The 26372-nt window shown below is 55.6% G+C and overlaps 1 protein-coding gene across 2 annotated transcripts in view; it reads left to right on the top strand.

Moving 5' to 3' along the window:
- The window catches only part of RASSF5 (Ras association domain family member 5), a 66649-nt gene extending 42577 nt beyond the window's left edge, over positions 1-24072 (top strand). For both annotated transcript variants that reach the window (XM_072814829.1, XM_072814830.1), the window contains 4 exons: positions 17511-17621; positions 19189-19486; positions 19955-20070; positions 21646-24072. In XM_072814829.1, coding sequence (XP_072670930.1) covers positions 17511-17621; positions 19189-19486; positions 19955-20070; positions 21646-21798 — 678 coding nt within the window. In that variant the 3' untranslated portion in view covers positions 21799-24072. The remainder of the gene's footprint in view (positions 1-17510; positions 17622-19188; positions 19487-19954; positions 20071-21645) is intronic.
- Positions 24073-26372: the final 2300 nt, after the last annotated feature.

Below are 26372 nucleotides of genomic sequence, written 5' to 3'. Positions count from 1 at the left end.
CCAGGACCAGGTCACATGGCCACACCTAACCACAGGGGAGGTTGGGAGGTGGCTACAGCTGTGAACTCAGGTGGCAGAGGAAGCAGGTTGTGGTGAGAGCGTTTAGCTGGCTCTGCCTCCCAGCCTTCCAACCCTCTTCTCTGCCCAACCGCTGTGGAAGCTCTGCTCAGACTTTCTTGGCAACTTGCGGTAACTGTGTACCTCTCCTTCGTCAGTCACCAAGGACCTGCCGTTCCTGGGTTGAGGTCCTGTCTTCCTCTGCTACACTGGCAACTCCTTGAGCACGGATGCTTCTCCTCCCTCGGCCCCCCTCCGTGCCTCTGTAGCATCTGAAGCCTCTGGTGATGCTCCAAGATGGTCCAGCCCCTTCCCTCAGAGGAACTCTCTGGATCACTGTTTGAAAATGGAGATGCGGGGACCCCACCTCAGTCTCACTGGGTCTTGAATCTTTGTAGGTAGGACCCTCACATCTGCTTTAATCCAGGTGATGATCCTATTTCCTGAAGTCAGGGAACCACCCATTTAGGAAATATTTGGTAACTTCAATTGAAATGCAAGATGGCACTTATCACAGATTCCAGAGAGGTTCCTAGGCAGGAAACTGAAGCCGGGAGGTACAAAGATTTGTCCTTTGTCACACAGCTAAGCACTGAGGACTCAGAGCCCCTGGGTCCCCGTTACCTTCACTGTGACCCACTGAACAAGGCGTGTCGGAGCAGCAGCCCTTTGCCATGAGGGTAGTAGAAGCATCACAGAACGGTGAGCCAAGTCCTGGCTCTTTGTGCCAGCTCCAGCTATCCACTGAGGAGCCGTGGCCAAGTCACTTCATCTCTCCAGACTGGGGTCTCCGTCTTCCGTTCAGCAAGAACACTTGTATGGGAGCCTATCTTTATTTCCTTCCCCGAGGGTCCCTCCTCTGCCCAGGAGCAGACCTCCTCACCACCTTTTCATGGAGCCAGTGGGGAATTTAGGTCTCACCTACCAGGTTAACCTACCAGGTTCTCAGCTGTAAGGACTTCCACGGGGAGCGGGGAGCGCTCTGGAAGAGGACCTGCATAGCTGGCACACATCCTCCCCACCCCCCCACCCCCGCCCACCCTCATTACTCAAGGCATCCTCACCTCTGCATTCCAGTTGCCTCTCCTCCGGCCCACCCTTGCTGCTTCCCCAGTTTAGACCATTTATCCTGACTCAGCTGGTTTTTCCCTATAAAGCAATTCTGGCTACAGTTTGGGGCATATGCAACATCCATCCACCCAAGCAGTTTAAGGAGGAAGGAAGAAAGACCCCTGCACTAGAAGCCAAGTCTGAATCCTGGCTCTTAGTTCACCATGTCAGGTTGGACTCTGGATCCAGGTTCTAGCCCACGAGCTTTGAAAAGGTGGCCTCACTGGGCTCAGCCTGAGTATCCAGGGGCCTGGGCTCCCTTTTCCACTTTCAACTCTCCAGGTGACCCACACCTGTGCACTTTCTGGCTTTGGGATCCTTCCGTATGGAGGACCCAGACTTGTCCTCCTCCAGCGTCTCAGTTTCCTCTTCTAGATGACTCAGTCTACCCATAAAAGAGCATGGATACCTGGGCCTGGCCTCGCATATTCCCTGGGGACCAGATACATTTGTCAAGAATCAGGAGCATTGAATTTCAGGGCCAGGAGGAAGAAGGGAGCTGTAGAGGCAGAAAAGCCTTAAGTCACAGGGCCTGTGGCTTCTACCCACGGTGCTGTCCTGATTCCTCCCCCTCACCCCACTTAGCTAAGCTCAACACTCCCCAGCCTGTGGCCCCCGTCCTACCTCTCCTCCTGGCTCTAGAGCAAAATTTTCTGTAGCCTATTGGAGGTTTTACATGGCCCCTCAGATGGCTGAAATCTAATATGTCCAGAACCGACTCATAAATGATTTCCTTCTGTGTCTGAGGTCTTCTCCTCCCTCATTCAGCCTGTCACTGTGGGTTCTGTCTCCAGCGCTGCGGATGCCAGGCTCTCCGTTCTGCCCAGCACCCTCCCGCCCTGCCTGGGTGTTCATCACCTCTCACCTGTGTACCTCAGGAAGTCACCCAACGGCCTCCATCCTGTTTCTTTCTCTTTCGTGCACCCTGCTTACGACTGCCAAGGGCCTACCACAGAGCCCTCAGGGCCTCCCCACTGCTTCCAGAGCGAAGTCCACACTTGGTTCCTGTTCTTTATAGCATCCCAAACCCTGCAGTACCTAGGTCTGCAGGCCTCAATCAAACCATTGTGTTTTTAACTTTCTTACAGCACTGAACGCCGGGGTTGGGGAGGACAGATAGATACAACTCAGTCTGCGCACTTACAGACCTTACGGCCCCCAGACGTGTTGTGCAACAGACCCTAGCTCTTCCCTCGCCATCCATGAAGTATTTGGATGCGGGCCACTAGGCAGAGGGACATCCAGGTGGAAGAGGCTGCATCTGCCCTGCAGCCACATGGCTTTCATTAGACCAGGGCAGCAGCTCCCAAGGCGGGGGCTGGAGGGGCCGGCTCCCAGAGCCCAACGGTTTGGGCATGAGTAGCCTATAGGGGGGCCGGGGGCAGGCTGGCTGCAGACTGACAATGACGGGGTTACAGCAGCCCCTGGGAGGGTACAGCAGATTCAGGCTCTGAAAGGCATAGACTCCCGGAGCCGGAGGAGACTGCCAGGAGTTGCAGCCATCCTCTTGTTCCCAAGTGGCCCTGCACAGGATCCATCCCAGGCAGGGGAGGGGAAGCTGTGGTCATCACCTCCATCCTCCCACAACCCGGTTTTCCATCCTTCCTTGTCCAGGGTGCTGTATGGCCTGCTTCCAGCTGGTGGGACCCCTGCTCCCTGGGGTGCTGCAGACCTAGGGAGGTGGCAGCCCGGCGCTGAGTGGTTCTGACGGGCCACACATGCAGAATTGCTATAGCTGTCAAGCCAAACGATTGGCCCATTCTGTGAGGTCATATGGGAAAAAGGGCTAGCCAAGGGTGAGGCCCCCGCCCCACATTTGTCGTACTCCAAAACACGTGTTTTTTCCATTACCCACGTGGCACCCTGGGTGAGAGTCGAGTTTGAAAAGCTACAAATGAGCTCCAGTCTCCTGCCTCAAACTCTGGTGACCTGCCATAGGAAGCGGGGGTTCTCATTCAGCCGGTTCCCTGGTGCTGAAATCCAGGTCATTTTTTCCTGCTCTGGGCTTGGGGAATCCGGGGCACCACACCTGCATCTCTGTCGCATCAGCCTCCAGCCAGTGAGCCTTTCCTCCTCTTTCTCATTGCCTGGCTGCCCCTCTGCCCCCCCCCATGAAGAGTGGTGTGGGATGGTCCCCTGTACCCCGAGGTGGATGGCAGGCAGGAGCTGGGTCTGCAGGGTACTGGCCTTCCCGCCGCAGGGAGGGGGGCAGGTCCTCCGCTGGCTGGACCATGTGCAGAGGCAGTAGGCATGGCCAATCTCCAGTTCACACACAGCAGGGAAAGTGTGGAAGCTGGTGAATCTGGGGTGTCTAGAGACCATTTCCACTTGTTCTCACTTTCCTGAACACCAGCGTATCTTTCCTATCCCTCATTTTGATGGGCTGTAATTTTCTGGACCAGGGGCCACATCCTGGTCATCATTGTGTCCTCGGCATATGGGAGGTGCTGATGCATGTTTGATAAAGGAGGAGTGGTCTTGGAGCCTCCTAAAGGGAGAGCCCTAAGGGGCAGCAGCAGGGGCTCCCCAGAGGGCGCATGCTGCAAGGTCCTCAGGGCACAGTGGGTGAAAGCTGATCTCCCAACTGTTCTAAAGGGAAGCTTGCGGAGATTCTGGATGTGGCATCAATGGATTTTTCCAGTAACTCTGAAAAGAAAAATCTCACTGAGTGAGCAGAAAATGCAAAGACAACTTTCCAAACATAGAGCGCCTCTCTCCATCCCATCTGTGATTGCTCAGCTGTTTGCCCTGGAGGATGAGGGCAGGCAGGACTGGGTCACTAAGCAACCAGCAGGACACCTGCTGGCAGGAGTTGGCCTGGTCCTTCCTCAAGTGGGGCCTGGCGGTGGGGCGGCGGGGTGGAGGCCGAGGAGCCCACGTGAGGAGGCAGGAGAGCCTCCTGTGACAGGTGTCTTCTGTCTGCCTTTCCGCCATGGAGAGGGGCAGGAATCAACACCCTTCTTGTTTGTCTTCATCTCCCAGTTTAATTCTGAGCACGTGAAGACCCCGGTTTGGGAGTCCCAGTAGTTGCAGCATCCTCTGTTGGCCCGGGTGGAGCGGGAAGGGCGTATGCTGCTCAGGGAACTCAGGCCCCTAAGCGAGCCCATGCCTGGGCCTGGGAAGCCAGCCCCAAGCCTTTGCTGTGTGTGCCTCAGGAAGCATGCTCACGGCCCGAGGCCTCACTTTGTCCTTCTGTACAATGGGAGACCTGCTCCTCCAGGGGACAATACGTGCTAACAGAGGGCCCAGCATTTGATTGTGGGAGCTCAAGGAAAAATCCCGGGCTTGGGGTAATAAGGGCCATTTCGAGAAATGCAAATGGGTGGTGAATTTTGACATGGGGAGGTGGAGGTCATGATTGGGGTGCATGGAAGCATTTAGCTCTGTTCACAGAACAGAGAAAGGGCAGGAGCTAGGGGGCTGCCGGGAAACAGTCAGAATGTATAGTAATAGCAGTGAATTATTGGGCCTTGACGTGTGGCAGGCACTGTTCTACGTGCTTTACGTGTGCAGACTCATTTAATCCTCATAACGACCATCTGTGCTCTCCATGGAACAGTGGGGGAAACAGGCACAGAAGGGGTCACACAGTGGGAAGGAGCAGATCCAGGGTTAGGGCCCACATCCGATGCTTAACTCCTAGCTTCTAGGCTATACTGTTTCTCCGAAGGCTCTTTCCAGAATTCCTGGTTGAAGCCTGGCAGTGAGGTCCCAAGGTGCCCACCAATGCGACCCCATGTCAGTAGCATCCATCGGGGAGTCTCTGAGGATGGTGCACTTTGCCAGGCCATTTAGGAGCAGAAGGAAACCAAATGTCCCGGCCCTTGTGCCTTTGTGTGACACCGTGAGACAACACACACTTGAGAAGACTCAGAGTGACTTCATAACCAATGAGACACGTTCCCGTGTCATCACTTGGGGTAGTGGAGTGGGGTTAGCTGGGCAGGCTGCACAGTGACAAGAGGACATGTGTGGGCTGGTGAAGAGGCCCCCAGCACCCAGCACCACCCAGCTTGCGGAGCTGAGCGCACAGGTGGGGTCTCCAGTTAGAGGGAGCCAAGAGGGACTGCGGGCCTTCCCACAGGGCAGCGCCGGCTGCCGTCCTGGCTACTGGCACAAGTCCCGGGGGGGTGTGCAGTGTGGGTGCCAGGCGCCAGGCCCTGCCTCCCACGAGCCACTCTCCGCCTCTGAATTACGGAGTCACTTCTGGCACTGGGTGCCCTGCACTCAGGGAGCTCCGGCCAAGCTGAAGCCAGCACCCAGTGCGAGAGGGGGCTCCTGCAGCTGGGGCGCCCACGTCCTGTCAGCCGGGTAGGAGTGTGTAACCAGAGCACACGAGCTGGGCTTCGACAACCCCCCTGCCCCATGGCCCCCACATTCCGCTGGCCTCGACTGGGCGCTCTCAGAGCACATGGGATTGTCCATGAAGCTGAGGAAGCCTTTCTTCCGAGTGTTTGTGTGTAGGGAGGCCCGCTGTGTGAGAGGGAGGAAGTGGTTTGGAGGTGGGGGTGGATGGCTCTGAAGGCGAGCCCATTCCCAGCGCCCAGCTCCATGACGTCAAGAGCATGCCATGGCTCTGTGGCCTGCAGAAGAAAGACGACACAGAGAGAAAGAAGTGTTCCCCACATCTTCCTCTGGCTGACGCATCCATTTTCCTAGGAGTGGATGGGCTGGAAAGGCAGACCCAGCTCCCTGACCGGGGCCAGCCATGGTGGGTTGGAGGGGGAGCATCTGAGGCAGGTTGGGGAGTCCCCACTAGTTGTCAGTCACCTAACAACTCCAGTTGCTTCAGAATGGGGGTGCCTGGGCCAGTTCATTTCGAGGCCCCTTCTAGATCTCTGAGCCCAGGCTTCTGTGTGTCTCTGTGGAGAGTCCCCTGGGAAGCTCTAAGACCCTCACATCGCTGCAGAGCTCCTCTGAGTTGGGCTGCGCTGTCTGGATCAGCCCCAGGGTCCGGCCTTTTCTTAGCGCGTGCAGGAGGGGTTGGGGCCTGGGAAAGAGCCTGCCGCTGGCGGAGGAGGGGGCCACCCTGCTCAGAAGCGGGACTGACTGCTCACTTGCTTGGAAAATGGAAAGTCAGGGACACTCCCGACTGTATGGGACCAGACAAAACCAGCTGGCTACAAGGCCTCCAGTTTCCCTTGCCCTTAAGAATCCTCTTTTTTAAAAGTTGTGATAAAATATACACTACATAAAATTGACCATTTTTAAGTGTAGAGTTGGGTGGCAAGAGTGCTTTCACGTCGTGCCCCCGATCGCACCATCCATCTCCAGAATGTTTCCATCTTCCTCGCCTGGGCTCCATCCCCATTAGCCAGCAGCTCCCCACTCCCGCAGCCCCTGGCGGCCACCCTTCTGCCTTCTGCCCCTGTGAATCTGACGACTCCAGGAGCCTCCTGTAACTCGAGTCATGCAGTATTGTCCTTTTGTGACTGGCTTATTTCACTTAGTGCAGTGTCTTCAGGGTTCCCCCATTTTGCCTGTGCCACAATTGTGCCACAATTTCCTTCTTTTTATGGGTGAATAATACTCCATTGCAGGTCTGTCCCACACTTTATCTACCCGTCTGTCAGTGGGTTGCTGTCATCTTTTGGTTATTGTGAATAATGCCACTGTCGGCATGAGTGTACAACTACTTGTTGAGTCTTCATTCTTACTTCTTGTAGGTACCAACCCAGAAGTAGGCCTGCTGGTTAATGTGGTGATTCTTTCTGTTTAATCTCTCAAGGACTTGCCAGTCCGTTTACCACGTGGCTTCACCATTTCACGTTCCCACCAGCTATGCCCAGGGTTCTAATTTCTCCACGATCTTGCCAAACGCCTGCTATTTTCTTTGTCTTTGATAATGGCCATCCTAATAAGTATGAGGTGGCATCCCATTGTGGTTTTGATTTGCATTTCCCTAGTGATGAGTGATGTTGAGCATCTTTTCATGTGCTTATTGGCCATCTGTGTATCTTTGGAGAAATGTCTATTCCAGGTTTTTTTCCATTTTTTAAATTGGGTCTTTTTGTTGTTATTACTGGGTTGCTGGGGTTCTTTATATGTTCTGGATAGTGATCCTTTGTCAGACATATGATTTACAGTGGCATCCTCTTTTTTAAAACATTTTTTAAAAATTTATTTATTTATTTATTTATTTATTTATGATAGTCACAGAGAGAGGCAGAGACATAGGCAGAGGGAGAAGCAGGCTCCATGCACCAGAGCCCAATGTGGGATTCGATCCCGGGTCTCCAGGATCGCGCCCTGGGCCAAAGGCAGGTGCTAAACCGCTGCACCACCCAGGGATCCCTACAGTGGCATCCTCTTTAATTGGCTCTGAAAGAGCAGTGTCCAGCCTTCAGAGAGACTGGAGCCTGGGATGGGGTCTGGGGATGCACTCTGTCACCCTGCCCACCGTCATCCCTGACTGAGGCCACAATGCTCTGGCTCTGGGTGCTCTGGGGACACAGAGATGGGAGAGATACAATCCCTAGTTTTGGAGGCAAAGTAAGGGGTCACAGAGACAGAAAGGGGGATCTGAGTAAGGAGAACCGATCTGGAGAAAGACCCACTCATGCTCTAGAAACCCTCAGGGCAAGGGAAAACACCCCAAGGGAAAAGTCCTATGGCTGTGGCAGTAGAACGGACTGATGCCACCATATTCGGTCTGCATTCACATTGGAGACCTCTGAGCTGAGAGGGAGGCTTCAGGAAGGCCCAGGGTAGGCGAGAACAGAGAAGGAAGGGATTTGCATCATCTGCTCTCAGAAACAGGCAGAGGACAGGAGTCCCCTTTGATTTCCAGCTGTTTTCTCAGAGGTGGAGCAGAGTGCCATGGACCAGGAACCCGATAGCAGTCTTACACAATTCTGGAACCTTTTGGTCTCCCTATATTTGTTCTGGGGTTTTGTGTTCATGTCTTATTATTTCTTTGTGTTTTATTCAGATCATTAGGCAGATGTTTAATGAGCCCGTCCTGTCTGCCAGGCACTGTTCTGGAGCTGCATCAGTGTTCGGGGCAGCCCCTGCCCTCGAAGAGCTTGTGTTCTGTGATCAAGCTGATCAGCAGGGTGTGTGATGTGTGGGGATCAGCAGAGGCGGCCAGGGCCACAGTGTCCAGGCCACAGCCAGGCTGCAGAGGAAAGGGTTAAGGAGGTCAGGAAGGTCAGGAAGACCTCCAGGACTGAGTACATGGGTAGCTTTACAGAGGGCAGGAGAGCAAGCAGTGTCCCTGGGGCCCACAGTCACAAGGAAAAGGGAGAGGAGTCCATCTAGGTCCCCAAGGGGGCCCCTGGGACTAGAGTAACCAAATATGCAGGTTTGCCAGAACTGTCCTGATTCTAGCACTAGAAGTCTTGCATCGCAAGAAAACTCTCATTCCCAGGTCTCTCTATGTGGGACTCAGGAGTTGAAAGCACTGCTGACTTCTCCGTGAGGCACAGTGGCAGATGGTGTCAGAGGGGCCCATGATTCTTTATGGGCCCACAGAAATGTTTTAATTTATTTTCAAATCAGGAGGGAAAAAATGAACTTCTAGGTTGAAGAATGTGTTTTCTTATATGATATCAATATTTCTTTATGTCAATGCTATCATAAAATAACATTTCCAATCTACTTGTTTATGGAGGAAGAGGGGCCCACAGCCCCGAAGACAAAAGTGCTTAGGATACACTGAGTCGTGACGCGGCTCTGGCTGAAGGGCCTGTCAGAGAGCAAGGGGGCTCCCACGGCGAGTCAGCCCCACCAACCAGCCTCTCCTCTGCCCTGCCAGACAGCTGCCTACCGGTGCTGATGGTGGCGGCCACACTGATGGCTCTCCAGCCACTGCTAGCTCTGGACGTGCAGTGTGCTAAGCACTTCCACACGTGCAGTCTCATGTCATCTCTATGACAAATGTGTAGAGAAGGCCTTGTTGTCTGCGCTTCACAAAGAAATCTGAGTCTTGGGGAGACCGACTGGCCCACGTGCACAGACCCCTGAGGGCACACCAGCTGCTGGGCAGGGCAGTGAGGTCTAGGGGTGAGGTGCAGGAACTCTGGGTGATGACATACCATCCTCACTGAGTCATTTCAGGGACTAAATGAGATTGTGACTAGGGGGGCCTCAGCCCATTGGTGACTTATTATAATACTGAGGCACACAGTAGGGCTTGAACCCAGGTCACCACCTGCCGCTCCAGGGCCACAGGGCTCTCCCAGCCTCCTGCAGGAGAGGCGGCTCCTGGTCCTTCTCTGGTACTGACTCACCCCAGACGACCTGCCCCTGCTTGTGGGCTGAGGAGGCCACCTGCCAGAGGGAGGGACACTGAGCACAGGCTCCGGGCGATGCTGGCCTCCCGGGGAGCGGCGTCTCCCCCTTCCGTCAGGGGTTCTAAGTCAGAGGTTCCTATTTAGGACAGGCATTAGGGGAGCATCGAGGGGGCGTGTCTGCAGATGGTGGTCCTCACGCACCACGCCTGGGGCTCTGCCCCTTGACGGAGGCCTGGGGGTGCTTTCCGCGCAGGGGGCATGAGAATGGCTGTTGACAGATTTGCTAAGAGCTGAGAAAGAGGAAATGTGGCAAAGGCTCAGGGTGAATGGCTTCCGGGGTAGTTTTTGTTTTCTTTTCTTGAGTTTTGTGTCTTCGGAAGCTGTACACACCTCCTGGAGATTTGCTTTCTCCTTGTGAAAGCAAGTGGCCAGGACTGCCGTAAGTCATAGACATTACAAGTGTCCCGATACTGTCTTAAGCCAGTTACTCCCCTGCGATCACCCTAGGACGGCTGAGCGTCACCTCCACCCTCAATTCTCTGAACTAGAAGAGGAAGCAGTGATGAAAGAAAGCACCCTCTCCTAGAGGTAGACCCGCAGAGCTGCAAACACATCTCCCTTCAGGATTTCACAGAGGAAACTGAGGCTCTTGGAGGGGAAGCGACTTGCTGGAGGTGGTGGGTCATGATGGTCTTGTGTCCGTTCTGACCAGGAAACTGCAAGAGCTGAGCAGAGGTGACCGCCAGCTGAAGCCTGCGGCCCGAGCAGCCTTGCCTTGGCACCGGGCCCCCGGGGGCCGGGTCACTGGGAGGTGCTCCTGCGCCTGGCTGCAGGCCACGGCGGGGCTCTGGGCTCGGGTGCCACCCAGGTGCCTCCCTGAGGTCACCGAGAGCCCGACGGAGCCTCGCAGGGCGTCCGAAAGCAGCACAGTCATCAGACGTGATCGGGTCTGTCTCCCTCCGGGGAACGGCTAATTGGGAAGACGGGGTTAATACATGTGAAATAATAATTAAACAATAAAAGCATATACTTAGATCCAAAAGCAGCCACACAGGCGGTGAGGGCACCTCCGCGGTCCTTGTGGTGGCGGCTTTGTCAGCAGTGCAGAGGCCCACGGCCTGTGGTCGTTGGCAGCCGGCGCCCGGCGGGAATCCGAGGCTTGGGGCCGCGGGGGTCCGTCCCCGAGCCAGAGGGTGACCCTGGCCGCCCACCTGCAGCTCTTCCTCCGCCGGCTTGTTGCCTCCCCACGGGAGCCCCGAGGAGAGGAAGCCCACTCCAGGGAAGCCGCGCAGCCTTTCCTACCCGTGCGAAGCGTCCAGAAGCGAGGCCGAAGCCGGAAACGCCGAGCTGGGGTGTGCGGACACCGGGGCACGGCTGGCAGCAGGAGCGTCGCCCGCAAACCTGCACGGCCCGTCTCTGTCTGCGGAGGAAAATGCCAGGGATCGCGGGTATTAGGAGAGCAGAGCATGAGGAGATGGCCACGGGCCCGGGAGATTTCATTCGCGACGCCGAGGAGATGGCAGGAGGGGACACGGGGCTCTGGATCCTAAGCGCAGGCGCAGACTGCTGCCGGGGGCCGGGGCCGGGGCCGGGGCCGGGGGCCGAGAGCGGGTCCTACTGGGACACAGCCAGGCTCCCCGCGCTGCTCTGTGCTAGGCGGGGGAGCTGCGGAGTTGCCACAAAGATAGGGCCAGCAAAGCCCCAGATGTTTATTACCTGGCCCTTGACAGAACAAGTTTGCCAGGGACGCCTGGGTGGCTCAGCGGTTGAGTGTCTGCCTTCGGCCCAGGACGTGATCCTGGAGTCCAGGGATCGAGTCCCGCATCGGGCTCCTGCACGGAGCCGGCTTCTCCCTCTGCCTGGGTCTCTGCCTCTCTGTCTGCGTCTCTCACGAATAAATAAATAAAATCTTTTAAAAAAGAAGAAGAAAGTTTGCCGACCACTTGTATAGAGGAATGAACAGACTCTGTGGCCTGGTGGCCAATCCTGAGTAAGCGCTCAAGGAAAGTGAGAAATGGGATTGGCCCATAGGGGTAGGGATGGTTATTACCTGGGATGGTAGTAACAGTATGTGCCTTTGGATGGTTGATAATTTCCAGAATGTTTTGGCACGCATGACCTCGTTGGGTCGTACCTCTGCGTGAATCCTACTAGGCAACCAAGGATTTGTATTTCAGATTGACAGATGAGACCGAGAACAGAGACTGAGGCTTGAGGTTATCGGATTTCCTCAAGATCACTTAGTTAGTGATGGGGGTCAGAACCCAAACAAGCTTATGTTCACCCCACAGGCATTTCCTGAGCCTCTACTTGTTCCAAGCTGCAGCGAGGCTCTGGGGTGCCAGAGCACCAGGTGCAGGTGCTTCTCTCACGGAACTCAGTCTACACTGAAATCCAAGTCTCACTGCACTGGAATTCCTAGGAAAAACTGAGATCTTTCCCCTGACCCCCTGTAGGCAATGGGGAGCCATTGAATGTTCTTGAGCAAGTATGTGTTGTCGGCTTCATCCTTGGTGCCACTGGGCATAAGAAGAAATAGAAGTATGGTATAAGTCATTAAAATTCACTCTGGTTGGGAAGACAGCTCATGATAGTCTACTTGGAGGTTGCTATAGGTAGATGCATGTGCCAGACAGTGCTAGCTTTAGACATGTGTTAGCTTTAACCTTGCTGGGGCTCAGTTTCCTCATCTGTGAAATGGGCATTCACGTGAATTTGTGGTGAGGATGGCGTGAACGGATCCATGCTAACGAGCAGGACGGTGCCTGGCACAAAGGTAGTCAGCACATAATAACAGGGATCACCATCACCATCATTCAGGGCGGGAGTAGCCAGAGAGGGCTGGACAGAGTAAAGGACCTCAGGTGGCCAGATGGCAGCCATATGATGAAGGAAGAAGAGGCTGAGAAGTTTCAGAAGAAGGAGAGTAAAATGTTTAGCAAAGGTGAGGTGTGTGTGGTTCAGGTGGAAAGAGAATGGGCACGGAGGTGTCTGACATATCAGAGTGTATCGTTTGCTTCTCCTCAACGAACTCCTCACCCTGAGGCTCCCTGCACCGCTGGGGCTTTCAAGGGCTACCCTGTGTCTACCTGGGGATACTAGAAGCCACAGGATTCATTCAGAGCCTCTTCTTCCCCCGTGACCAAAATTAGGACATGTGTCATTGATTAGAACACAGAATATTTTTTTTAAAGATTTTATTTATTTATTCATGATAGACAGAGAAAGGGGGGGGGGGAGCAGAGACACAGGTGGAGGGAGAAGCAGGCTCCATGCCGGGAGCCTGACGTGGGACTCGATCCCAGGGCTCCAGGATCACGCCCTGGGCCAAAGGCAGGCGCTAAACCGCTGAGCCACCCAGGGATCCCCTAGAACACAGAATTTACCCATGTTTGGGTTCCTTCTTAAAACAAAATAAAGTGAGACTCAACAGGGGGTAAATCTGCTCTGAGATAGGCCCCAAAATACAAGGGATGGTCCTCTTAATTTTGTTGTTAAGGATATATATTTTTTAAATTAATGAATTGAGAGAGAGAGAGAGCATGAGTGGGGGTAGGGACAGAGAGAGAGAGAGAATCTCAAGCAAGACTCTGAGCTGAGCACAGTACCCAACATGGGGCTCAACTCGGGGCTTGATGCCACCACCCTGAGGTTGACCTGAGCCGAAATCAGCAGTCAGATGCTTACCCAACTCAGCTACCCCAGGTACCCCAGGGATATTTTTTTTTTCCCCAGGGATATTTTTAATAGAAAAGTTTGGGGATCCCTGGGTGGCGCAGCAGTTTGGCACCTGCCTTTGGCCCAGGGCGCGATCCTGGAGACCCGGGATCGAGTCCCACATCAGGCTCCGGGTGCATGGAGCCTGCTTCTCCCTCTGCCTGTGTCTCTGCCTCTCTCTCTCTCTCTGTGACTATCATAAGTAAATAAAAATTAAAAAAAAAAAAAAAAAGAAAAGAAAAGTTTGAGGCTCACTCTCAGGAGAGCATCTGTTTGGACTGGACTCCCAGCACTAGCCTCTTCACGTGGCTGTACCCCAATACCCTTGAGCAGCTGAGAGGCAACACAGCCCTTTCCATGGCTCAGGGTATGGGAGCACAAACCTACTTTTCCCCAGTGCCCTGGAAGCGCCAGCTGTATTGGGAACAGCTAAACCATCTGCCACCAGCGCCAGGGGCTTAATCATAGCAGATGAATTCCATGCCAGATGCACCGAGATGCACAAACCCCCTCCGAGAGACACCTCACAGGCCATTGCCGGTATTTGTGAAATCCTAACAGAGTGAGTTCCCCATTCTGTCTCCATCTTGGGCCACCCCAGGAGACAAAACTCTATCTGTCTGGTCTCTTGCTTTGTATCCATGGGTGGAAACAAATCTTGCACTTTGAGGACTTGAGAATCTGACAGGTGAATACAAATTGAGGCCTTTGCCTTACGCTGTGAAGATTACTATATTCTTATTGCTCTTGTTCACACAGCAGATACTTGCGTCTTAGGTACACCTTGGGGTACAGAATATCTGTGGGTGCCAGAGCATTAATTCTGCTGCTGGATGGGGACCCTTGGCATCTGAAATTTCCTGCAAGGGGTCTATATCTGTTCTTCTCAAACACTGCTGCCTGTTAGAATGAACTGGACGTTTAAAAAAAAGAATGCCTATGCCTAGGCTGTACGCCAGACTGTAAATCAGGATCTCCAAGATGCAGCCCAAGCAGTGTTTCTAAGAGATTCCTCTACATGAGTCCGTGTGTAGCCAAGTTTAAGAACCACTGGCCTAGATTCCGCACCATCCCTGGGCGGGCAGAGGATTAGCAGGCTCTCGTGACTGGGGCTGGCTGCGATCGCTGGCCTACTTTGGCAGGTGATTCATTCAGTCTGTGGGGCGGACCTCGTCCGCCTGTTGTGGTGTGGGCAGCAGCCAGGCCGGCCCTGGGTGCTGACATTCCAGGCTGTGGGACTCCACGTGTTGGCCTCACGGGCGCCTGGCACTCCCAGATGGGTGGTGAGATCAGGATAGCTGCCTTGTGCGTCAGTTCTGGAAGGGGTGGCCGAGGATGCTTGCGTCACTTCCGTAGGTTTGTGGTGGGCAGGGGAGGTGGGGGATGGGTGCTGAAGGAAGGGGAACAGGAAGAAGAAACCTTTCGTTATGGCAGCTCTGACTCTTGCTGTATACAAACCCGGGCCTGGAATAACTGACTTTTGAAAGCCATGACCCAGCTGCCTTTTCTTCCAGGGAAATGGCTGTGGCTCACTTGGAGACTGTGAGAGGAGATCTTCCAGAAGCTCCTAGAGTTTCCTTTCTCTCATTTAACTCTTTTTTTTTTTTTTTTGTAGACGAATAGGAGAAAGCTGTAAACTTCCGGGGAGAGGCGGGCCTGTGTGCTTGAGTTGGATAGAGTGGAGCACGTGAGAGTGACCAGGTGACTGGTCTTTCTGACTGGAAGCTCCCAGGGGTGAGCTGTGGCCAGGCACATCTGGTCCCACGGAAACGCACCCGGTTGTGTGGAGGGTTGGGAGGGTTTCCGGGGAAGTAGGTGTCTCCGGGAACTCTGTGGGGATGGACAAGGAAGGAGGAGCTCCATTTGAGGATCCCCGGATTAAGGAATTGCCAGTGGGTAGAGATGCTCTCTGAGGGTCACATCAGTTGCTGCTTACCTCAAGCAAACAGGAGCACACCCTGGGGCGTGCCTCCCCTTGGGTGGTCTTGGATGGGATCGAGGTCCAGTTCCACGAGTGGCCACATAGGTCCAGGGTGGGTCCTGCATCCTGGCAGCTGCATCCCACTTGAGAGATTAGAAAAGCCTCCCCTTGGCATCTTTGCAGGTGACATGGTGCCCCTGGGGCCTGAGTCCTCTGGGGCCTAGCCCACTGATCAGAGACACCTTGGACGAGTGTTTCACAGGCCTTGGTCTGGCAGCTGCACACCTCAGCCCCGAGGCGTAGAATTTCAGTGATCATGACGGGAGCGGCGGGAAGGGCCGTCCTAGAGTGGCCATGGGGTGCATCGAGAAGACGTGGGCTCCAGACGTGGATGGACCCTGTTCCGGGCCCTGCTCAGATGCTTACTGGCAGTGGGACCACGAGTGTGTTCCTTAACCTGTCTAGGCCTCAGCCTTGAAATCTGTGAAATGGGAGCGACGTAGGTGGTACGTGAGAGGGGGAATGTGAAAGGATGCAGCACAGCGCTGGTGCCGTCAGGAGCCCCCTGGAAGAGGACGGGGGGGATGCGGGCAGGCCAAGCAAGATGCTGTGATGGAAAGGGGTGTCGGCTCATCTCCATGCCCGGCAGGGGTGTGGGGGGGCGGCCATCCCAGCTCCCCGTGCCAGCACCCTGCTGGGGGTGCCCTGTCTCCACAGCCCGCTTGCAGGAGGGAGGCCTGCGGGGCAGGCTCCGGCGGGGGCGCCTGTGCAGTCCCCCAGCTAGGCCGCACCCCTGCAGGGACAACCCGGGCGCTTCGCCTCTCTGGGTCTGTTTGCTCGTCTGCCAAAGGAGAATCCTGACCCGCCCCGAGTCGGCTAGATTTCTAAAATCAGGTGAAAAATAAAATAAAATAAAATAAAATAAAATAAATAAAATAAAATAAAATAAAATAAAATAAAACAAAATAAAATAAATAAAATAAAATAAAATAAAATAAAATCAGGTGAATTCTGGGTGGGTTTTTACCAACCCGTTTGTTTTCCCAAACTATGGCTCCCGCCTCCTGGCCTTACACGGACAGCATGAGGACAAAACTGGGAAGGTGGGTGGTGGTGAGGTGGGGAGAGATGCGGGAAATTGACTGAGGGACAGAGTGGCTCAGGTCCCCGGATTCGCCCCACAGCGTGGGGAACTTTGACCCCCATCAAAGCCTCAGCGTCCTTCCCCTTCCCTGGGGCGGGGCTGGGGGGCAGCAGGCCAAGCCCTGGGATTTCCTGTAGGTCTGCGCCTACTGACTTAGGGCTTTAGGCGAGTTGCTGAGCTCCTCTGAGCCTGGGTCATCTCACCTGAAAACGTCGGTACTAAACTCCATCTCACGGAGTTTTGGTTCGTGCGGATTAAAAGAGACGGGGGCGGGGAATGCCTGCGTGGCTCAGTGGTTAGCGCCGCCTTCGGCTCAGGGTGTGATCCCGGGATCCCGGGATCCCGGGATCGAGTCCCGCATCGGGCTCCCTGCAGGGAGCCTGCTTCTCCCTCTGCCTGTGTCTCTGCCTTTCTTTCTGTGTGTCTCTCATGAATAAATAAAATTTTTAAAAAAACTTAAAAGACTGGGCCTGCCAAGTTCTCGGCACAGAGGTTTGTTGTCCCCACGACCCCGGGGAGGAGGCGGATTCTCTCAATTATTGCAGAAGGACAGCCCCCTGTCCCGTTTGACAGATATATATAGTTGACCCCCGTCAACTCGGGGGTTGGAGGCGCTGACCCCCCCTCCCCGCACCAGTCAATAATCTGAGCATAACTCCTGACAACCGTCCCCCAAGCTTAACCGACCCTGGAGACCTTACTGATGACACGAACAGTCAGTTAACACAGGTTTGCATATCACACGTGCCATCCCCGCATCCTTACCCTAAAGGCGGCCAGGGAGGAGAGAAGGTTATTAAGAAACCCCAAAGGAAGAGGCCTGGGGGGCTCCGTGGGTGGAGCGTCTGAGGCTTGATCTCCACTCAGGTCAGGACCTGGGTGGGGGATCAGCCCGCCGGGCCCCCCGGCTGTTCAGTCTTCAGAAGGCCGACCCTGCCTCAGTTTCCCTGCACCTCCCCGTAGCATCTAAATGCAATTTTTCCCCGGTGACCCTCGGTAAGCAAATGCTGTTTTGCTGATTCACCAAATTTGTAGCCACTGCCTGGGTGCTGGACACGTTCATGTTAGTCTCACAGCAAGCCTGAGCGGGGCCTGTCCCCATCCCCGGGGGCCAGCGTGGGGACCCCCGTGCCTTGCCTGGCGCCCCGGGGCCACCCCTGCGATTTCACCTCTGCTGGTTCCCAGCCTCAGCCCAGGAAATCAGTTTTCACCCCGCGGGGCAGGTGCTCCCTTCTTCTGGGTCAGGGGCTGCTCTGGGAGGGCGAGGTCCTCCCCTTTCTCGTCCAGAGAACCCCCACACCCCCTCTCACTTCTGTGTCTGTTCCAGAACATCTGTAAAGTGGCGGAGGAGCCGCAGCGCCCGCCCACACTGCAGGAGCTCAGGCAGAGGATCGACAGCTACAACAGCCGCGAGGCCAACTGCCTGGGCATGAAGCTGGTGCGCACCCCCCCCACCCCATCCCCCTGGGTGCCGGGCCTGCCCCCCCACCCCGGTCCCTCTGGGTGCCGGGCCTGCTCCCCCCACCCCTGCCCTCCCCACGCCCCCGTCCCCCTGGGTGCCGGGCCTGCACCCCCCCCACCCCTCCCCCTGGGTGCCGGGCCTGCCCCCCCCACCCGTCCCCCTGGGTGCCAGGCCTGCCCCTCCCCCCGTCCTCCTGGGTGCCGGGCCTGCCCCCCCCACCCCATCCTCCTGGGTGCCGGGCCTGCCCCCCCCACCCCATCCTCCTGGGTGCCGGGCCTGCCCCTCCCCCTGTCCTCCTGGGTGCCGGGCCTGCCCCTCCCCCAGTCCTCCTGGGTGCCGGGCCTGCCCCTCCCCCAGTCCTCCTGGGTGCCGGGCCCGCCCCCCCCACCCCATCCTCCTGGGTGCCGGGCCTGCCCCCCCTCCCGTCCCCCTGGGTGCCGGGCCCGCCCCTCCCCCTGTCCTCCTGGGTGCCGGGCCTGCCCCTCCCCCTGTCCTCCTGGGTGCCGGGCCTGCCCCCCCACCCCATCCCCCTGGGTGCTGGGCCTGCCCCCCCACCTCCCATCCTCCTGGGTGCCGGGCCTGCCCCCCCTTCCCCCCCCCCGCGGCCCCGGTCCCCTGGGTGCTCTGCCTGCCCCCGGGTGCCCCTCTGGGCCCCTCCCCTTCCTCCGGCCGCGGGGGCCTGCGCGGGGCTGGCGCCTGGGGCGGGGCGGGGTGGGGGTCCCGGGCGGTGCCGCAGGGAAGCAGGACGCGCCCTAGAGGGAGACCTTCCCCCTTTCCGCTCCGGGGAAACTTCCTTAATTTCCCGCGCTCCAGGGTCGAACAGACACGTGGCGCCCCTGTCGGAGCCGCAGCCGGAGCCGTGGCGGGCTCGGTCCCTGGTGCTGCGCGGGGGCCAGGCAGGGGGCTCGCAGGGGGCTCGCAGCCCGGTACCCCCCCCCCCCGGGGCTGCCCTCCTGGGGTGGGTGCGTGGGGAGCCCGAGGGGGGAGGCGCGGGCTGCCCGGCTGGGGGGGCGGGGGGCGGGGGGCGGGGGGCGGGGGTGGGGCTGCCCCCTGCTGGCGGCCGCTCGCAGCGGCTCTCGGGGACCCCCGGGCTTGGGAGGAGATGGAGGAGGAGGTCAGCGGGCCGGTTCCTCGAGGACCTCGTTACGGAGCCCTCCTGCGCCTCCCGGGGCTCGAGGGCCAGCTGGGAGCCCAGCAGACGCTGCGCCCTGGGGGTGAGGGCAGGGAGCCTGGGCCGCGGGAAGGAAAGCCACAGCAGCTCCCCATCCTCTCTGGTTGCTGCCTACTCGAGCCTTCTCCGGGCCCAGCGCGGGCAGGTGGGGGGGCGGTGTCTCTTCTGCAGCACCCCCAGGTCAGCAGAGACAGTAAGGAACTCGGGGAGACAGGAGGGGGGCGGACCGGATGGCCCAGCTATTAGGAAAGGCCTCTGCAACACCCCTTCCCGGCACCCCCTCGCCCCCGACCTGGGGCAGTGGCCCAGAGTGGCGGGTGGGATGTGCAAGGTTGACCTGAGCTGACCCACGTGACATCCCCTGCCCCGCAGAGTGAAGACGGCACCTACACAGGTTTCATCAAAGTGCATTTGAAACTTCGGCGGCCGGTGACCGTGCCCGCAGGGATCCGGCCCCAGTCCATCTATGATGCCATCAAGGAAGTGAACCTGGCGGCCACCACCGACAAGCGGACGTCCTTCTACCTTCCGCTCGATGCCATCAAGCAGCTGCACATCAGCAGCACCACCACAGTCAGCGAGGTCATCCAGGGGCTGCTCAAGAAGTTCATGGTTGTGGACAATCCCCAGAAGTTTGCACTTTTTAAGCGGATACACAAGGACGGGCAAGGTATGAGAGGGCGAGCTCCCCGTGAGAAACCACCTGACCCGCTAGAGCCCTGCCACACCCGGCTGGGGGGACTGGGCTTTCCCTGGACGCCACGGGCCAGCCACGCGGAAGGGCCACACCGGCAGCCCGAGCAGAGAGCTTGACGGGAGCTCAGGCTTGCTCTCCGTGCTTTTCATTTTATATATGACGGCCGGGACACCATGCCCTGGGCTCTCCCTTCCTAACCCGTGGAGTGGGAGAGAAGCCGCCCGCCACTCCTCCTGTCTTGCGGGCGTGATGTGAATGGAAACACGCTTCAAACTCTTGAGTAGACACCAAAGATAAAAGGTCAGGTTCATTTCATTAGGTTGAAAGGATGGCTACTTGCGGTCATGACCACCCCACGTCTGCTTTTCCGGGCCTGTCCCACCATCCCTGCCCCTCTCTTCCAACATGAGCCTCCAGCTCCCTCCCTCTCTTGGTTTGCAGTGCTCTTCCAGAAACTTTCTGTAGCTGATTGCCCTCTCTACCTGCGCTTGCTTGCTGGGCCTGACAATGACGTCCTCAGCTTCGTGCTCAAGGAGAACGAAACTGGAGAGGTGGAGGTAGGTCTGGGCCCTGGTGCTTGTGGCACGAACCAGTCCTCGGGGCGCCCTGGGCAGGTGCAGGTGGCTGTTGTCCTCACCCCCAGTGTTGGTGGGGGCCGTGCAGCGGCGATGGAGGCAGCTGGGAATATGGCCTGGGAGAGTCAGTCGAGCCCGGGTAAGGGCTGGGCCTTGGAGGTTTAGTGTCTGAAGCCAGGACAGTAAGCGTCCTGGGGGAGCAAGTCAGGGCCAGTGTCTGGCAAGGCCGATGCAGAGAAAAGATTTTGTGTGCTTTTCTCCGGACACCCAGGGTGGAGGGGAACCGAGAAACGCCTGTGTTCAGGCCCAGGGGGTTTTTGCTCCAGGATGGCCTGAGGCCCGCAAGCTTGGGTTCTGGGCTCCGCTGGATATAGAGGTTCTTGAGCCATTTGTCTTTTCCTTCTTCCTGGTTCTTAAAAACTGGCCTCCTTCCTCAAAGGGGAGCTAATCAGAGTCCAGTCTGGCCGCACAAAGTTGCGTGGAATCAGGGGGGTGATCTCCGTGGCCGGGGATACTTGTGAGTTGGGAGTCAAGACAGTCGAGTGGCCGAGGGCAGCGTGTGTCACGCTGTGTTCACTGGAAGCCTAGGGTTTGGGGGACTGTGGGGATGAGGCAGGTTTGGGCTCCGTCCCTTCTCCCCACGTCAGTCAGGCAGCTCTGCTTCCATCTGACTTATACATTGGAACGCAGAAGGTTTTGTCTGAAAAAGGTGCCCTGTGAAAATGTTTGAACACTGCTGGCCCGTGCAAAGCTCATGGGCCTGGGAGTTTAGAGATCGGGCTCGAATTCTCGAGCTGCCACAGGCTCTGTACCTGTAGCTGTACTACCTTCCCTCTGCGGACGCCAGTCTTCTCAGTTACGCAATGTGGGGGTTAAACTAGATAAACCTCAATATTCTTTTGTGCTCAGAAGAGCTTAGGAGTCAAAACCCCTGACTCCGCAGGGTGGTGGGCTCTGCTCCTGTGTCAGCCTGAGAGGCGTCAGACTTGCCTGCTGTCCTGAGAGACCAGGTCCCACTGGGGCAGACCTGGGCCAGCCGGGCTCTCCAGAGCTTTCCAGGTTCTGTGATCTCATTTCCTGCTCTGCCAGCTAAGGGAGGCGGGGACCCTGATTCTGTGGCAGATGAGCAAACAGGACAGAAGGGTGCAGTGGTGTGCTCAAGGTCATGCGCTGGAGCTGGGCTGAAACCCGGTGTCTGGAGGCCTGTTAACGGCCTGTCGCTTGGCACCCCAAAGCAGCCAGCGAGCCAGCCAGCCGGGGCCCCGGCACCTCCAGCACCACTGCCCAGACCGCAGCTGCCAGAGAAAATATAAGATCATTGACTCTCCGGATCGAACACCGCTCATGGGCTGGTACCTCTGGGTCATGAGATGTCAGGATTTGAAGTGTGGTTGCTGCTCAATGCAGGAAACCCAAGCTTTATCCGCTGCACTTGCCTGTTGGGTAGCAAACCCTGTGTCAACCATGTGCAGGTGGAGGTGGTGGGGCCCCTCACGTCGTGCGGCTTCTGACCAGTCTCCTGTCCTGTCTCTCCCCCGTCTTCCTTGTGCCTCGCAGTGGGATGCCTTCTCCATCCCCGAGCTCCAGAACTTCCTAACAATCCTGGAAAAGGAGGAGCAGGACAAAATCCAGCAAGTGCAGAAGAAGTATGACAAGTTTAGGCAGAAACTGGAGGAGGCCTTAAGAGAGTCCCAGGGCAAACCTGGCTAACCGGTCCTGCTTCCTCTTCTCCTGGTGCCCGCGGTTTTATTTTTATTATTAATTATTATTTTGCAACAGACACTTTTTCTCAGGACCCCTCTGGCGGGTGCCTCTATGCCCACCCGGCAGTTCCAGATGTGGCACGAAATCTCTGAGGGACACGTGTGCGTGCGGGCCGGGCCCTGCCTGCCACACGCTGCCAAGGAGCAGGATCGGGGCGGGGTGGAAAGAGGAGCCCGGGGCCTCGGCAACCTGGGAGCCCTTCATAAGCCAACCAGCTGCCTCTCTCGTCACCAAACTGGAACCGTTCGCACCGGCCGGCAAAGGAAAGAAGGAAGGTTTTAGAGCTGTATGTTCTTTCTCCGCCTTTCATTCTTCTTCGGTTTCTCTTATTTGCCACCCATAGACCTTTATTTATGAGTCAAAAATTGTAGCATATCCCTTTAGTGGGTCTGAGCTATGCCCCGGAAAGCAGGATGATGCTCGTGAGAGCATTGTCCCTCACTGTCCCCAGGTGCCCGTTCATGCTCAAGGGAGGGTCCCAAAGCCACTGGACCCAGCTGCTCAGGTAGGGAGCACCAAAGCTGAGGTTGGCTCAGAGAATTCCCGAGAAGCTGCAGCCTGCCCTCACCCTCATCGCTCGAGAGTCTGTGCCCATGTGAACCCAAAGGCATACAGATGTGTGCGTGTGTGATGCTTCATCACGTCTTTGTCAACAAGTGTTTGTTTTTAAGTTACAACTTGGAGTTTCACGTTGCCATCGTGTTTCCACCAAAGGGAAACCAGCCATTTACCATTTTCAATGTCTCCTGCTGGGCATGGAAATCAGGCAGTTAGGCAGAGCCAAAAAGCTCTGCAGAGAAATGTGGCCACCTTGTCTTCAGCCTCCCCCAGCTCGAGAGCCAGGGAGGGCCTGGCTGCCCTGCTCTCCTGCTTGGCCTTGGGCACTGCTTCCTCCCACAAGGACTCTGGGGACTCCAGGTGCTGCCGGAGGAGCTGCCTTCATTACAGACGGGGGACCTCCCAGCTCGGGACCTCCCAGCTCAGGCCAACGTGGAGTCCTTTGTGATCTGAAGCTCGGCCAGCCCGTGGCACTGCGCGCAGGGAGCCTGTGGGCTGGCCTCCCGCTGACCTCAGTGCCTTTGTTTTCAGAGAGAAACAGGAGCAGGGCGCCCTTGCTTGACGCTCTGCCGCGCACTTGCTCCTGCCAGGAAGCGGACCATGGTGGTGTGGGAGGCAAGGCCGGGAGAGCCCTTCTTCCCCGAGGAGCAAGAGTCACAGACCTCCTTCCCATCTAAGGTCCTGAGCTTTTGACTCCCAATAAGTGATGTCAAACCACATGGAAAGGGTGATTAGATCCCCAGCCTACATCTGCATGGGCTCCTTGTTCAGGTGCAAACTTAAACTAGCCAAACAACTGAAGCAAGTAGCCGGGACTGCAAAGACACTCCAACCCAGAGGGAGGACTTTGAACTTTCAGAGCAGGGCCGGTTTTCCAGTCCAGCCTCTGAGACATCAGTTCTTTGCTGTCCTCTGCCTCCCCAGGTCCTTCTTGGGTTGGCTGGGTTGAGCCCCGGCTTCATTGTATAACCTCAGAAGTCCCCTCCCTGACTCTTGCTGTGTGTCCACGCGGCCCCGATGGCAGAAGGAATGCTGATGCCACGTCAGACAAACTGTGTGCAGTCTTCAGAGCTGCAAAAGCAGGACAAGCTCGCAGCTGAACAAGATTTTTTAGACCCCCTTAAAACCCTGCTTATCTGCCATCTCATGCTCAGCCTTCTTGCTTCCCTCCCTTAAAAACAAAAAAACCTCTCACCCTTGCTGTATATTAAAGGGAGCGGGTTGAGAGTCCTTTTTCCTTCCTGCTGCATGTCCTTAACATGAGTGGAAGGCACAGCTCCTGCTGCAGCCGCTGTGAATGCTGCTGAGATCCTCCCTCTGACGGGGGCGGCAATTTTATTTTTGAGAAGGAAAAAAAAAGTCATGTACATATATACATAAAGGCATATAGCTATATATAAAGAGATAGGGGTGTTTATGAAACAAGGGAGTTACGGGAAAATTCTAACTTTATCTGAAGCACGGTTACACCCAGAACCTGAGGCCCGAGCCTCGGCAAACAGTCTGGATAAAGTATCCCTTCCCCCAGAGGTGGGTATCACTGCTGGTAGTGCCTTCTATCCTTGTGTTGCCCCTTGTGTGTATGTTTGAGGATATTTTCTTTTTAAATGTCTTTCTTATCTGGGTTTTAAAAAAGATAATAAAAGCTTGTTGCAAAAATGATTCAGACTGGAGACATCTTCTTTGCCCTTCACCATGTCCTGGAAATGGGGAGCTGGGAGAGAGGGTGAGAACAGAGAAGACCACGTACTTCTGGGCACAGATTTTCTTTTGCCAGTGAACAGGAATGAAGGCTGCTGTTCCAATCTTGAGAACACAGTCCACGTGCATGGGCTGGAGGGTGCTGCCCTGGTGCCCGGCTGCTGTGCATCCCCACAGAGCAGGAGAGGAAAGGGGAGGTGTTCTAGATCCTGAGTGAGAAGAGAGGAGGGGCTGGCTTCCTCGAGTTAGGGATGTTGAAGCATTAGGACAGACTACTGACGAGGACGAGGAGTCTCCTATTTCTGGAATTATTTAAAAATAAGGCAATTAGGATGCATCTCTGCAAGTTTCATAACATCTTCCCTCAAGGAGGAAGGCTAGATGAGGGGAGTAAAACAGTCCTTTCCCATCAGCATTATCTAATTCCCATCAGAGGAACAGCTCCATCATCACGAAAATAACCACATAAGGTTATTAAAGAAATTCCTGCCTGCCTCCCAGTAGCGACCATACTTCATAAGCACTGAGGAAGGGCCTTTCGGGCCCCAGGGAATGCTCAGTGTGGCCAACTCGCTCCCTACCTTCCTGGTGGAGAGAACATCCGATAGACATTCCTAAAAGTACCCGAGAATGGGGGACATCTGTAACATTTGTTTGCCTAGACCTCCAAGAAAGTGGTCTTTTAACAACTTTGCCAAAACCCAGACATGAACCGATTTCTGCTTTTCACTGAAACTCATTTGGTAACAGGATGGGATTAAGTTCAAAGTTAGGAATTTGACTTTGAAACAGACTGTTCGGTTTAGCACAGAGAAAAAATAAATCCATTTGACAGTCTAACCTTTCCCAGCCTTCTTACATGCCCCTAAGGTGTTCCCCAGGAGAAGGAAGGTGAGTCAGCACAAATGGGTCATTGTTACTGGAAAAACCATTGAAAGTACAGTTCCTGACAGCACGGTCATAGCAGAGTTGGTCATAGCAGAACTCTGCGCTAAACCACAGGCAGGAGTGGACACGGAGTTTTAGGCCTGCCCTCGCTGTTTACTGGCTTTGTGTCTGTAACAAGAGTTCAACACGGTGGGACACACCCTCTCTCAGCCTCCCATCCCATCAAGATTGTGCAAGGAAAGTCATGCTTGTGAGAGAACCTGCTACTGCATTCACAGAAGGACCATATTCCACTACCACTGTATATAACATAGTCCCTCAGATCAAACTGTCCAAAGGTTCTGTTGTCATAGAACCTTGTTTGGATTGGTAATTTCAAAAAAAAAAAAAAAAAAAAATCCTTTCCTCAGTTCCATAGGCTGATGCTGGCAGAGAGGATTAGTAAAATGGAAGAGTTTCCTTCCAGTGGGTCACAAGTGACAAGGACCATTATTCTGGGTGTAATAACTGAAGGTAGGAGGCATCCCACACACGTTCACACCCATCCCTTTCTTCCTTTCTAGCCCCAGATGGGTAGTTTGTGAATATTGTGCAGATTCTCAAGTCTTTCTTATCTTGATTAAAAAGAGGAGTAAGAAAAGAAAGTAAATTGAACTCTAATTGTTTTTTGATTATAAAAACAAAGAACTCTAGGGCAGCCCAGGTAGCTCAGCGGTTCACAGCCTGCAGCCCAGGGTGCGATCCTGGAGACTGGGGATCGAGTCCCACGTCGGGCTCCCTGGATGGAGCCTGCTTCTCCCTCTGCCTGTGTCTCTGCCTTTCTCTCTCGAATAAATAAATAAAATCTTAAAACAAAAATAAAAACAAAGAACTCTAGAAAAATTCAGTTCAGCTCTCACTCCTTCCTTTCGTACAAGGAGAGCTCTGGTCAGAGAAGTGACTTCCAGGAGCTGAGCAGGGACCAGAAGGGTAGTTCTGAACCTTTTTGGCAGTAAATGATCCTGCTGGGCAGGTGGCAAAGGCATGGGAACCTCCCTTAGAAATATGAGCATGGTCTTGTGTACCATTTCAGAGTTCACAGACCCTTTGAAGACCAACCGAAGACCTCTTCCATGAGCCCCGGGGTGAAGTCTGGGGCTAAAGAAAGCATTTGTTGGGTAAGACTCTTTCCTGTCACAAAGCCACCATCTCGAAGCCGTATCACGATTTACCACTGCCAGCGGCAGCATGCCAGTGCTGGGGAAGAATCATCGTTGTAGGGTAGCCTGTGTGCTTTCATGATTTCTTATTTCTGTCCAGCTGAAATGTTGCTGCTATTTAGAGCCAAGCCTTTCTTCTTTGGCCTGGCTTGATAGCAGAGAACAGCTGAATGC

This window comes from Canis lupus, chromosome 38 (assembly GCF_048164855.1).
Source record: "Canis lupus baileyi chromosome 38, mCanLup2.hap1, whole genome shotgun sequence".
NCBI lineage: Eukaryota > Metazoa > Chordata > Mammalia > Carnivora > Canidae > Canis > Canis lupus.
Note: the sequence above shows the minus strand (reverse complement) of the source record. Positions and strands in the feature narration are given on the sequence as shown.